Below are 12,456 nucleotides of genomic sequence, written 5' to 3'. Positions count from 1 at the left end.
TTCCACAACTGATAAAAGTTCAGTCGATATTAGTGAACATGAGCAGCTCTCTGTCAAAGTCAGAAACTAGAGAAGTCTCAAACTTATGTCATCAAGTATAAAGTGTAGAGCAGTGAAACTGATTTTGTTTGTTTAGTTTTTTTTTATACCCAAATGAGCTGGATTCTATTGTAGTGTTGTCAGTTGTGTAACAGAAAAAGTTTCCATATACTCAGAACATTCCCCTGGGTGCTCTGTCATCTATAACATATTTCACAATTAATTGTCTCTGGAGCAGCTCCACACTTAATACTTGACCATATTAAAAATATGAGTTTTGCCGCTCTAGTTTTTGGATTTGGGAGAAAGTTGTAAATGTTAAATACTACTCTTGGACTGTGTTAGACCACAGGAATATCATGTATGAATATTGAAAATGGGCGTAGTTCCCCTTTTAAAGAAGTCCATGGTGTACAAAAATATAGAAAGCAGATAAGTGAAAAACATCAAACTCACCTTTGTGTCCAGTCTTTGCCAAGCTGACAGGAAAACCGGTGACTGTCTTTTTTCACACCCGAAATGCTTGACTGTCTTCAGCAGTTCTGATCAAAGTCTGAAGAGTATTTTTGCTGCGTCGAGCTTAACATGCACCAACCTCAAAGACGTCTCTCAGTGATTCATTCAATCATTTACATGTCTAGTTAATGTCTTACTGCTATTGTTTTCCTCTTTATATGTTAGATACGTACCTATGATCCTGAAGGTTTATGGCAAGAAGAACCATGCCCTGGCGTACATTCCATTAGATAACAAACAATATTCTTTTATGGTTTTAAATGACCATGTAATCACCATGTAAAGAGTTTCCGGAAAATAATGATAAGAAGTTTCACATAGCAACATGTTTCTTTATTGAAACAACCACAGCAATGAACTGTTGGACATTTTTTTCAAATAAGGTTGATTGCCTTTCTTCTTTTTTTCATTTAGTTGATCAAAAACACTCTGACAACAGGCATCAGGCTTGTAATGCTCTGAGAAACAACTACTTCATGACATTTCAACATTGGCACTTTTATAAAACAGACAAGACAATCCAAAGCAAAATGAAAGTCAAATATTTTATACTATATTGCACAAATTTCAAACCACTCAATATAGGCTTCAAACCACACTACTGACTTCCTTCCTGGCGTTCATCAACATTTAAAGAGATTTGCAGTCATCTGTACCATAACTTGTGCACAAACTCTGGTTTTCAGTATTGTATTATTTTGCTTTATAAAAAAGGTCTTGCAACAAAATTTGAATTTGACATAAATATGATTCTATATCATCCCTTGTTAATCCATTGGCACATGCATGATAGACAGTCCAAGAAAGAGATCTACTCTGCTTTAGCATCACTGGGTGACTTAAAATGTATCTCATGTTTTACAGTTTACCCCAGATTTATTACCATCCAATATATTCATGTAGTGTCTCACACTTGTCAGTGAACATAATAAAGACCAACATCAAACAAAGCTGCCAGAAACAATGAACAAAAGAGCAAACTAAATCTTATACAACCTCTATAAAGTTTGTATAATACTGGACGGTAAGGCAAAAAGTAAATACTGTAGCTTCTAATTCCTATTGGTGGATAGTGCAAAGCACAGTATGATGTTGATCTAGGAGTGTTATGTACCGATATGGCATTATACATTTTTAGATTAAGTTGGCACACCTGCGGAACAATAAAAATACTTCAGCACTTACATGTTCCTATCTTTGGCCAAGTGACAATGATCTGTAACACAATTCCCGTTTGGCAAACACAATGAGGAATACAGAATTTGTTGGGGGAACTGCAGAGGTATTATTATGTGCATGTCATGATGAATGTCCCATAGAATCTTTTTACAGATATGCAAATTTGTAATCTGATTTCAGTGATGACAGACTGTAGGGAGATGTAAAAGCAAAACTTCAGTCAGATCTCCTAGTGAGCTTTTCTACATGGGTTATCTGAAGTCTGGCAGCCCATGTTGGGATATGTCACCTGCACGCGGAACAGAGTCCCATCTTCACACATGCAGAGCTTGTACCTTTCCATGCCTTCATCGAAATACACGTCTCCTGCAGAATTAGGGATGCGTGTAGCATTGAACATAACTGATCCATTGAGGACGATGCTGTTCTCCTGCAAAGAAAAAAAAACAGAAATAACCCATCTATCCTCACGTTTAAAGAGTTAGCAAAACCTTCATTTTAAAAGACAACATTTGGGGGATTTTGTAAAACATGCACTCGTCAACTCCGCTGTCACTCATCAAGTCATATTGTTACCCTCCCTACTTACAGCCCTGAGCTCAATGCCTCCGCCCATTTTGAACTCCACAGTCCGGCCCATGATGTTGACGCCCTCATTTCCACGAATGATGGCCTTGCTGTCCCCTTTGATGTTCAGGTCAGATGCTGCACTACTGGTGATCTAAAATCCGAGACAAAGCATGAGATTGGTAAACCCATTCAAACTGTGAATGCAACAATACAAAAGCCTTACAAAAAAATAAATAAATTGGAAAAAGACACACTGAATGTAGTAACATTAGGCCCATGCTCTGCACAGGCGGACACCAGAATTATCTTTAACAGAGATGAATATACGTAAAACTTTATATGTGTCTAAAGGTACTTCCAATTGAATGGGCGCACACAACAGTCAAAAACAAAGACAGTAACACCTGTTTAGCAATATCATGAAATTACAAAGTGTAAGCAAGTTTTTAAAAAGATCATTTCATGTTTATTAAAGATGCACAGGTAAAATATTTGCTCCATATTCATATTAAGGCATTTTTATGGCATTGTAAAAACACCTCTGTTGGGGAATACAGCTTTGAGTGTTCTTGGAGCTGTATTTATCAGCTTTGCACACCTGCTTTTCATTCCCATTCTCTCAGACATATCTATCTGGATATTCACATTCCCAGTCTAGACTTTGGTTGGGTCACGCAGGGACATTCGTACTTACCCTGAAGATACTCCAGAATCAGTCATGTTTGTTCAGAACTAAATTCAAACTCAACTAAATTTCTACCTGAGTCTAAACTTCTTCACACTGATGAAGTTTGTTGTGCTGCTGGGGACTTTAACTGCTTTACATATTAATCTACAACATTTCATTTTAGCATTGTGGGTCTTTATGCACAGTAAACACTACCATAATTGTTTTTTTTTATTGTTATTAGCATTATACACACCCTTTCTGTAGAAGCCTTTTTAACACTGAGAACTTTGACTCCTTTGGGCAAATGGAACTCATGGTTTTCAAAGTCTGTGCTGAAGTATGTGGCCTGTGTGCGAGGGTCTGTGAAGGATATCCCAACATCACTGACAACTGAGGTCTTGTCCTTCTCTACGCTCAGCTTAGTGGTGCCTTGCTGGAACACAACCTGAAACGACATACATAAAATAAAAGAGAAGAGTTCTAAAAGTGTGCACACAAGGTGTCATTTTTTATGTTTTTAAAATACTCTGTGTTTCTTACTGGATTATTGTTGCCGACAAGGACTAGGTCCTGGTCCTTGCGGCCTCCTACTGTGCTCTTGTGCAGTGGGTGAACAATGCCCATGTCCGCCTTCTGTTTGAAGCGCAGAAGGCCAGTCTCATGGAACTCCATACTGTCGCACCCATTCGGACCGATACGGATCACAGTCCATATTACCAGAGTAATCTGAGAGACAGGGGAGGTGATTTCAAAAGACCATGATTCATGCATACAAGTAGTGATCAATGAGTCTGTGTTAACTCTTCACCTCATTTCAGGAAACTGTAATCAAGACAAGTACATTTGAAGAACTCACAATTAGGTTAATTAATGCGAGGAGGAAGAGGAGGACAACGATGCAAACAGCCATGTTTCCCTTGCGTCCTCTCAGCCCCGTCTTATGAAGACGTTCTTCTTCTATGGGTACGTAGCCTGCTTTGAAGTTACTGTTGTGTTCCTTGTTGATACCACGTCTTTCTATTGCTTTCTCTCGCATGGACTTCTTCACGGGACCATTGGAACTCTCCTGGAAGGCAAAACAGTCTCTGAAGAATGACACTAAAAGAGAGATATTCAACAGGAGGTCCGGGACCCCTGGAGGTCATCAGAGTTGCTCCAGGGGGTCCACAAAAATATAGTTTGGTCACTTTTTGAAAAGTTTTTCTTTTCCTTCCAAATATGAAAATATGCATTAACATGAATCCAACATAGTATTAAAAAGATAAATCAGCTTTTTGGTAAATTTAGGAAACTTTAGGTAAGGTAGCCATTACACAGTTAATTATATGAAGTACTGACTGTGCCTTCCACATGTAGGCATATGTTTAACATAAAAACATGATGTTTAAATGTATGAATGTCATTAATTATTATTTCAATAGCTTAGTATTTTATGCATTGTAAAAAAGGTATGTGTATAGGCTACAGTATGTAGTAAGGGGTCCCCGCTCTGTCTCTCTTTCAGCTAAGAGGTCCTTGGCCTTTGAATAGTTGAAGACCATTGCACTAAAACATACAGTTTTTTGAAGTAAGGAGTTCCATATTGATTCAGTAATTAGTTTTAAGTGATGAAATTACACATAAAAAGAACTATCTCCTTACAAGTCATATTTCCCCCTCCAATCTTACTGCCATACCTCAAAATCACAGTGTAATTATACACAGAGGATGTGTTTTTTGGCTCAGATTCGCAAATGATTGTTGTCTCTGTATATGAATTTCTCCATTAAGCAACATTTATTGTCCATAGCCATATCAAACTTTAGTGTTTAGCTGCTCTTTAGCACCACTGCCTCTCGTGCTCTGCGGTGGAATGCATCTCAGTTAAAAGCCCACGACTGCCTGTCTGTGGCAGGACTAAAAATAAACGGCACTCATTTGAACAGTAAAATAAAGATACACTCGGCTGTCTCATTGTCATGCAGCTTCTAAGCCTTTTATATTAGCACAATTACTTTGCTGTTAAACGGAAGGTCTGCTACAATAACAGCATTTTTATTTCTATATAAAGCTAGCTATAATAACGAAGCGGAGGCCAGTATTTAGTGCGCACAGGGCCGACAATAAGGTTCGGTACGCTTATATTTATTACTTAAGGTTACTCTGGAACCTTTATCATTGCCCTCTTAGCAAACCCCTGAGCAAAAAATGGAGTAAAATGCAAGAAAAACAACAAATATTGAACATAACGGACCTGTTCGGACGCCATGTTGACCCTCCCTCTCCTGCTCCAGAATGACAGGGAGCATACCACTTTACACAGGCGAGGTGAAGGGCGAAAAATGAATATGTAGCGAGTTATGACGGGACGATACTTATCAGTGAATAAACAGCTAATGCTAATACGAACGAGAACAAACCTGGGGCATTTTTTTGCACTGAACGCGCTCATAAAAAGAGCCGTTTCTATGACAATAAAAGATGGTCCAGTCCAAGTTTAACCAGCCAATGACAGAAGGATCCTGAAATAGAACATATGTCCATTCACATTTTCCATAGGTAAGCGGCCCACAACAACCGAACCATGCAGGCTCTCTTTATGAATTAAAAATGCAGTCGAAGGAGTAAGTAGTAACAAAAAAAAAAAAAAAAAAATGAATTATTTCACTGTTAGATCAAAGTGCAGTAAACAAATGAATCTGATTTTCCCGAAACACTTTGCTGCAATGCAAAAAACATTGATTTCAGTGGTATTAACACATTAACGCGTATATGAAATCACCAATGATAGGAAACATATAATATATTAGATAACATAATAAAAGAAAATCTCGAGTAGGCCTATGTGATTACTGTAGATCACATCTGGACAGTAGGCTCTATGGATTGAAATAATAAAATACGTGGCTTAATAATAATATGTGGCTTAACTTTTATGATCTTTTTTTATTCTGGCCTTCTGTTTTTAAAAATGTCGCTGTTAAGGGATTTGAATGAACTAATTTCGTTTAAATGTCATTACTATTGCAGGGCAAACTTTGAATATAGGCTAACGTACAACAAAGAGCCTATAGTAGCTGTGTTGCCTGCCTCTTATCTGCAGTCTGCTCTTGGTTAAACTAAAATCACTCATTGTGATCATACAGCTATTTCTAAAAAGGTTTTAAATATGCTAATGATCTAACAACACTCCCCGCACGTGTAATTAATTATAATGGCCCACTGTATGATAATCGGATTTGATCCAACACAGCCACTTAGGAGAAAACATCATATCTGTGTCACTGAGCCCCGGGGTTCACTCTGGTGTCGTTTGACAGTGTGACATTACAATATCGTAGAACAGAACCTGCACAAGAGTGACAGAGATCACCGTGCTACTAAACACTGAGTGCTTCAGGTTGTCGGCTCGTCTCCTCACTGTGGTTGCTACAACTGAGGCGGTGCTTGGCATCTGTGTCGTAGGTGGAGAAAGCTGCCAGGACAGGAATTTTTACTGCACTCCCCATAGAGATTACTACACCCCCGGCGGCTGTTGTCCTCCTCCTGGGGCATTTTTTAAACCTCCGAGTATAGGCCTATTAGTGTTGGACATGGCCGACACGTTAAGGAGACTGACCAACACATCCTCCTTCAGCGTCTTACAGGACAAGCTGGAGAGCTGGCACAGAGACTACCATGTAAGTTCATCAATAAGTAATGCCTGACCTAAATCTGACCAAAGCACTTCAGCAGTGCCCTCGGTCAGCCCGTCGCATCTGTTGCACACGCTTATCTCATGAATTAGCTTAGTGGTTTAAATGAGCTACACTTGTGTACACCTGAAATCTCAAGTTTAAGTCCTGTAGAACATATACTTGGCTTTGTTAAGTCTAACCCTGTCGACCGGGGATTTTTTTTTCCACTACCACACGTAAAATGTAGGTGTGTTTTATTATTATTTTAATTATGGATAAGTTGAAGCACACGGGTTTGGATGATGCGTGAAATAACCCTTATTTAAAAGCATACAGCAAAGGAATGCACTTGTTTCGGTGACATTGATTTCCCGGTTGAGTTTGGTTGCTATGGACGCCGGTCGCCATGACTACGGTTGGAGTATTCCAGAGATCGTAGACTTCACCGAGGCCGGTTCACGTCCTGTTACTTCCTGTAGAAATACGTTTTAACATGTACATACATTTTACATACATTTTCAAATCATAAACCATACTTTTTGCATTTTTGAAAACCTACGCAAACAATACATTAAGTCAATCTTATATTATAAAAACAAAAAAAGCTATTATAAACCTGTATCTATGTCTTTTATAATATTTTGCAAACTGATTTATGATGATTTTATAAGGGTTTTTTATGCTTACCAAACAATTAAACCTTTTTCTCATTTTTGTTACACAAATAAAAAAAATAAAAAACTTCCTGTAGAAATCCTCTGGGTGGCAACACCAGAAACTCTTATTCCAGTGTAACCTGAAGTGAATTGTCTAAAATTTAAATGTTTTCTTGCAGGTTATACCTTAAGTGCACAAAAGAGTCAGTGTATGGCATTGGTCATTTAGTTGTGTTACAACAAAACGGAGCTAGTAACCTGTTGCTGGGTCTGTCTGACGTTCCTCATTGTTATAGGGAAGGTTTTCGTTGTCACCGTACTCTACGGGGGAATTGTTGGGTCTATGTAAATCATAAATAAGTCATAGAGTGTGGTCTATACCTAGTCTGTAAAGTGTCCTGAGATAACTTTTGTTTTGATTTGGCACTGTAAATAAAATTGAATTGAATTGAATTGAATTTGATAGAAGACTCTTCCTTTGATTTGTGAGTGAGAAATTTTTTGACCCAATGGTCATAGTATCTGTACTTGTCACTTTGTGTCTGAACTTGTCTGGCTGTACACAGCAAAGGTTTGTTCACTGTTCATTAACCTACTGTGTGTCACATTTACCCTCCCAGGTAATTTCCTGTGACCAAAATCTAAATAGATGTTGTGAGCTAATTGAACTAACCGCCAAGATCCAGGGACAACTGTTCGCCATCCTTAACCTCACAGCTGCTGAAGGTGAGCTTTACATTTGCACTATGGGACATTGTGTTCATTTACACCATTTAACCAGGTTATAATCACTCATAATGTTGTCTTCAATGCTTTCAATACCACGTGTCCAAAATGATTTGATATCCACCTTCGAAAGTATCAACAGTACCAGAGCTACATAAAAGCAGATCTACAATCAGATTTTCTGCACATAAAACAACAAGGGAAAAAATGAACTGTGTGTTGGTGCGTGTTAAGTGAACTTTTCTATACCAGAGCTGTGTGGAAGTTGTAAATTTCTTATTTTTAAAATGGGGAAAAATCATATCCTATCCTATTTTTTTATTTTATGTGCAATGGACTTTTAAAAATTTGCTGTTGTATCATAAGATGTATCAAGTATTGTTTGTAATCACTCATGAGCTATTAAACACACCTTCATGATTCAGGTGGACACTATGCTGGAGTGGACACTCTCAAAACACGCCTGCTGCCGTGGCTTGGAACCTGTTTCTCAATGGCAAGGCCCTCGGTCACTGATGACACCAGTCTACAGCTCATCCAGGTGATAGGATTAATAACAAAGAACGTCTCATTAATAAAGCCATCAAAATGTCATCCAGCGTAAAACTACGCCATAGCTAGAAAATACATGAAAATGTTTTCAACCCATTCAAAATATTTTCCTCTATTATCTCATAAACACAATCATATATACTATTAAATTCTGACCAGTGATGTCCTGTGGGTGCAGATGTGCTGAAGTCATTCAAAGCTGTGGCCTCTACACTTCCTATTCATTTTTTAACCCTATAGTCCTAAGAAACACTGTTTAAATCTTCTCTTCTGACACAATGGTTACTTTTCTCTAATTTTGCTCACTGTTTTTTTTCACAAAATAAAGGTTTTTGTTGAAGTGCCTTGGTTATTTAAAAAAACATGCTAGTACAGCAGTGGTATAGCCACAGTGGATATACTGTTACATTCTGAACAAAAAAACAACAGCGCTTCAGAATAAATCAAGTATTTATACTTTGTTCTCTAAATTTGATCTCCAGTGTATCATTTGTACTGTATCATCCTTTGTTATTCTCAGGATTCAGTGGAAAAGGACAGGAGGATCAGGGAGCTCTCCGCCTCCCATGACAGTCACATGCAGAAGATGGACACTCAGCTGTGCTCTACTCGCCTGCAGCTGGACTCTGTCAGAGCAGAGTGAGTCTAAGACAGACAAAGTAGAGCCAACAGTTCCTACCCCAACCTGCATGGCTCATGTTTAGACTTATTTGGACATGGGGGTGTATATAATTTAATTACATGTACTGGAATGACGCATATTATTATATATATTTTATTTGATGTTTTCTTAGATTGGACGATGCTCATAAGGAGCTGGATGAGACAAAGAGCAAATCAGCAACCACTCTGCTAGCCACTGAAGATGAAATATTGCAACTGAAAGCAGAGTGAGTGGTACACTCAAATATTGCCGTAATATGTTAGTTTGCGAATGAAATATTCAGTATATGCGCCTCTGTTGATGTGAAGTGTGTCTGTGTTTCAGTTTACGATCCGCACATGAACAGGTGGAGATTTATAAGAGGAAGCTGGAGACTCATGATGACCATCTGCGGCAGATGCGCTTGCTGAAAGATGAAGTGTCCTATCTCAGTACAGAGAAGGCCATGCTGCAGGAGAGGTGTATAACCACATGCAAATGTGTATGTATGTTCACACACAGAGACCACTACACAGAGCAATGTGTCAACTGTCCTCTTTACGTCTCTCTCAGGTTAGTGCGAAGTCGTTCTCCCAGCCCCTTGCCGAGGCTCAGTCGCTCTTCCAGTCCCATGAGGAGTGAGTCTCCGACCAGAGCTCAGCTCACCAACTCCTCCCGCTACGCGCGCCTCGTATCACGCTTCAGCGACCTGTATGCTGTGGAGCGTCTGGAGGCCCAGACCCTGCTTCGACGCTACATTGTAGACATAGAGATGGTCCAGAAAATCATCTTCATTGCTGTCATGGTATGACTGTAATTATTTAAGAGCCACCTGTAGAGATGAGCACAACAGAAGTCTGTTTATTTGGACTGTTTAGTTGTTTAAAATGTGTTTTTCATGTTATCATGTCTCAGGAATCCTTTAAGACAGCAAAATTGGCTTACCGTCAGTTCAAGCTTCGTGTGAGAAAGACATTGTCCCCGTCCCACTTTGGGCTAGAAAGTCTGGAGGATGCAGCTGTGGACTACATCGTCAGAAACCTTGACCTCTATGATGTTCAGGCCAGCGTCAATGTAGGACTAAACACTTCTCTCACATCACCTCTCCACAGCATTTATGCAGAAATGAATCTAGTTTGATGCTGAAAAGGGCAGCTGTCTGTGTGTTTCATCTACCCAGGATGTGATCAATGCCATGAATGTGAACCCTCGGATCTCTTTTCCGCCAGAGGTGGACTTTGTCCTCATCAGTGCCTTGATCAGGGAGACATGCAGGGTGGCGTTTGCCATGCAGACACTGGACCCGCCGCTTGACTTGGCCTTTGCCAGTGATGGAGAACTTTACAGCGACATCAAGTCAGTCCTTCGTAGAGTACTGTGTCTAAATTCTGTGTCAGGGCTTGAACTGATGCACTGTAATTATAGAGAGTATAAAAGGGGACTTATGTGGTCATTTCAGGGTTCATACTTGTATTTTCTACTAGTTTCTACTAGAACATGTTTACATGTTTTAATGTTCAAAAACACATTATTTTTAACACTGTCTGTCTGAATGTACATGGAGTCACCCTATGTTTTAGTGGCTGTCTCTATTAGACCACTACTGAAAACGACCAGTCTGATGTGATTGGTCACTGTTTCAGGGTCTTCCACATCTGTACTTTCATAGTCTTGCTGGGGAATGACTGTAACAGCACAATAAGCAACCTTCCACACTGAATGCAAAAATACATTTTGATTAATTGCGTTATTTTTTCTGTAATAATTAATCGTAATTAACTCGTTAAAGTCCCAGCCATAATATATATACATCTATAGTGTAGTTGTGACATCACAACTACAGAAGTCCTGACGGCTCATTTAAAGATACTGATACTTTCACAGTATTAACATATAGCATCTCCACCTCCTTTTTAATAACAAATAAATGGTATCTATTTTTTTTAACAATATGGGACCTTTTAGGAAATGTATCATGCTACATTTCCAAACAATTATTATAAACCACAACCGTATGATCTGCAGCATCCCTCTCAGGCTGTTCACTGTCTCTACCAGCAGATGTCACTCTCACACAGATAAATGCTCAGAGCTCTCCCTCACTCTTTCCCCCTCCTTTGTCTGAAAGGTATCGTCGCAGCTATGACTCTGAGTTCACTGCTCCCCTGGTGATGTACCATGTGTGGCCAGCATTGGTGGAAGTTGATGCTGTGGTGGTGAAGGGCGAGGCTGTGACTAGAAGGGGTGCTCTGGTACTGATTGCAGAAAACTACAACAATATCTTGATGCACTTAGATGTGCTCTGGAGAGTAATGTGTTTGCTGGTGTTGTGTGTGCTTTTTGCAGTGGAGTAGAAGCAGGAGTGCCAGCCCCGTACGCTCTCGCTCTCTCAGCCCAACTCGCAGTCTCGTAAGTCTCTATAATATTTGACAATGCAAATAAATACACAGGCACCATTTGGGGTTGTTCACATCGTGGGTCGTGTCCTTTTGGTGGGAATAGCATTGATCAGATACTCATGATTCAATTTAAACTCAAATTATCACTCTTTTCACTTAACAACACGCATGCACACCCATGGCCTTAAGGGTATGTACTTCTAAATCTAAGCTTTATTAGTTTGGATTTTTTCTCTTTTAATTTGACTCAGTATTTGTAAATATCATCAACAATATTATCTTTTTTTGTTTTTTTAGGCATTTAACAGCAGAAGAAGCCTGTCTCCTGAACGTCTCACAGCTAGCCGCCTGTGAACTCTGAAGAATTTCTAGCTGTACTTCATGACAGTGAAATAAAGTTTGAAGTATTTTCATATCTACGGTTTCACTTATGCATCCACCAAATACAGCAATGAAATCTTTAAATAATAAAGGTTGCTCAGTTTACATTGTTGAAGGGAAGTTTAATTGGATGTTGACGGTAAGTAGAAGTCAGTACAATGTAGATCAAGCAAAAATGGTCTGGCAGCTAACCGAAAAGTTGTCTTGACTATATTCACGCTGAGATAGATAATACTAACAGTATTTTAGTGATCATCAGAAACCTAAAAGTGCATTTTTCAGGGGAAAACTAGACCTGCACAGAAGCACTTTCTTAGTCAGAGCTTAGAAGCATAGTTAACCTTTACTCCTCTTTACTTTTTTACCAAAAGTCTATGTAGCAGAATTCTTCAGGCGAACTTTAGGACATACAACATGGTGCTAAGACCAGTGCTAACTTCAACTCATCCAGTAGTTGGGTGATTCAGAA

General features: G+C 39.1%; 2 protein-coding genes across 2 annotated transcripts; one reads left to right on the top strand and one right to left on the bottom strand.

The window, feature by feature from the left end:
* Positions 1-873: 873 nt before the first annotated feature.
* On the bottom strand, positions 874-5,243 carry sgcb (sarcoglycan, beta (dystrophin-associated glycoprotein)). Its single transcript, XM_083911254.1, has 6 exons — positions 5,208-5,243; positions 3,831-4,040; positions 3,515-3,700; positions 3,228-3,419; positions 2,324-2,455; positions 874-2,164 (listed from the first exon to the last, which is right to left on the bottom strand). Exons 1-6 carry the CDS (start codon positions 5,220-5,222, stop codon positions 1,964-1,966), a joined length of 936 nt encoding a protein of 311 aa, XP_083767380.1. The 5' UTR covers positions 5,223-5,243; the 3' UTR covers positions 874-1,963.
* Positions 5,244-6,546: 1,303 nt separating this feature from the next.
* On the top strand, positions 6,547-11,960 carry spata18 (spermatogenesis associated 18; the record flags this gene model as incomplete). The annotated part of the gene is made up of 12 exons (XM_083940218.1): positions 6,547-6,633; positions 7,907-8,012; positions 8,438-8,553; positions 9,085-9,203; positions 9,359-9,454; positions 9,553-9,687; positions 9,781-10,012; positions 10,123-10,281; positions 10,388-10,563; positions 11,336-11,459; positions 11,554-11,616; positions 11,904-11,960. The coding sequence occupies 12 exons, from the start codon at positions 6,547-6,549 to the stop codon at positions 11,958-11,960; spliced, it is 1,470 nt and encodes a 489-aa protein (XP_083796344.1).
* Positions 11,961-12,456: the final 496 nt, after the last annotated feature.

Source organism: Echiichthys vipera (assembly GCF_963691815.1).
Source record: "Echiichthys vipera genome assembly, chromosome: 3".
Lineage (NCBI taxonomy): Eukaryota > Metazoa > Chordata > Actinopteri > Perciformes > Trachinidae > Echiichthys > Echiichthys vipera.
This window is presented reverse-complemented; position numbering and strand designations above follow the sequence as displayed.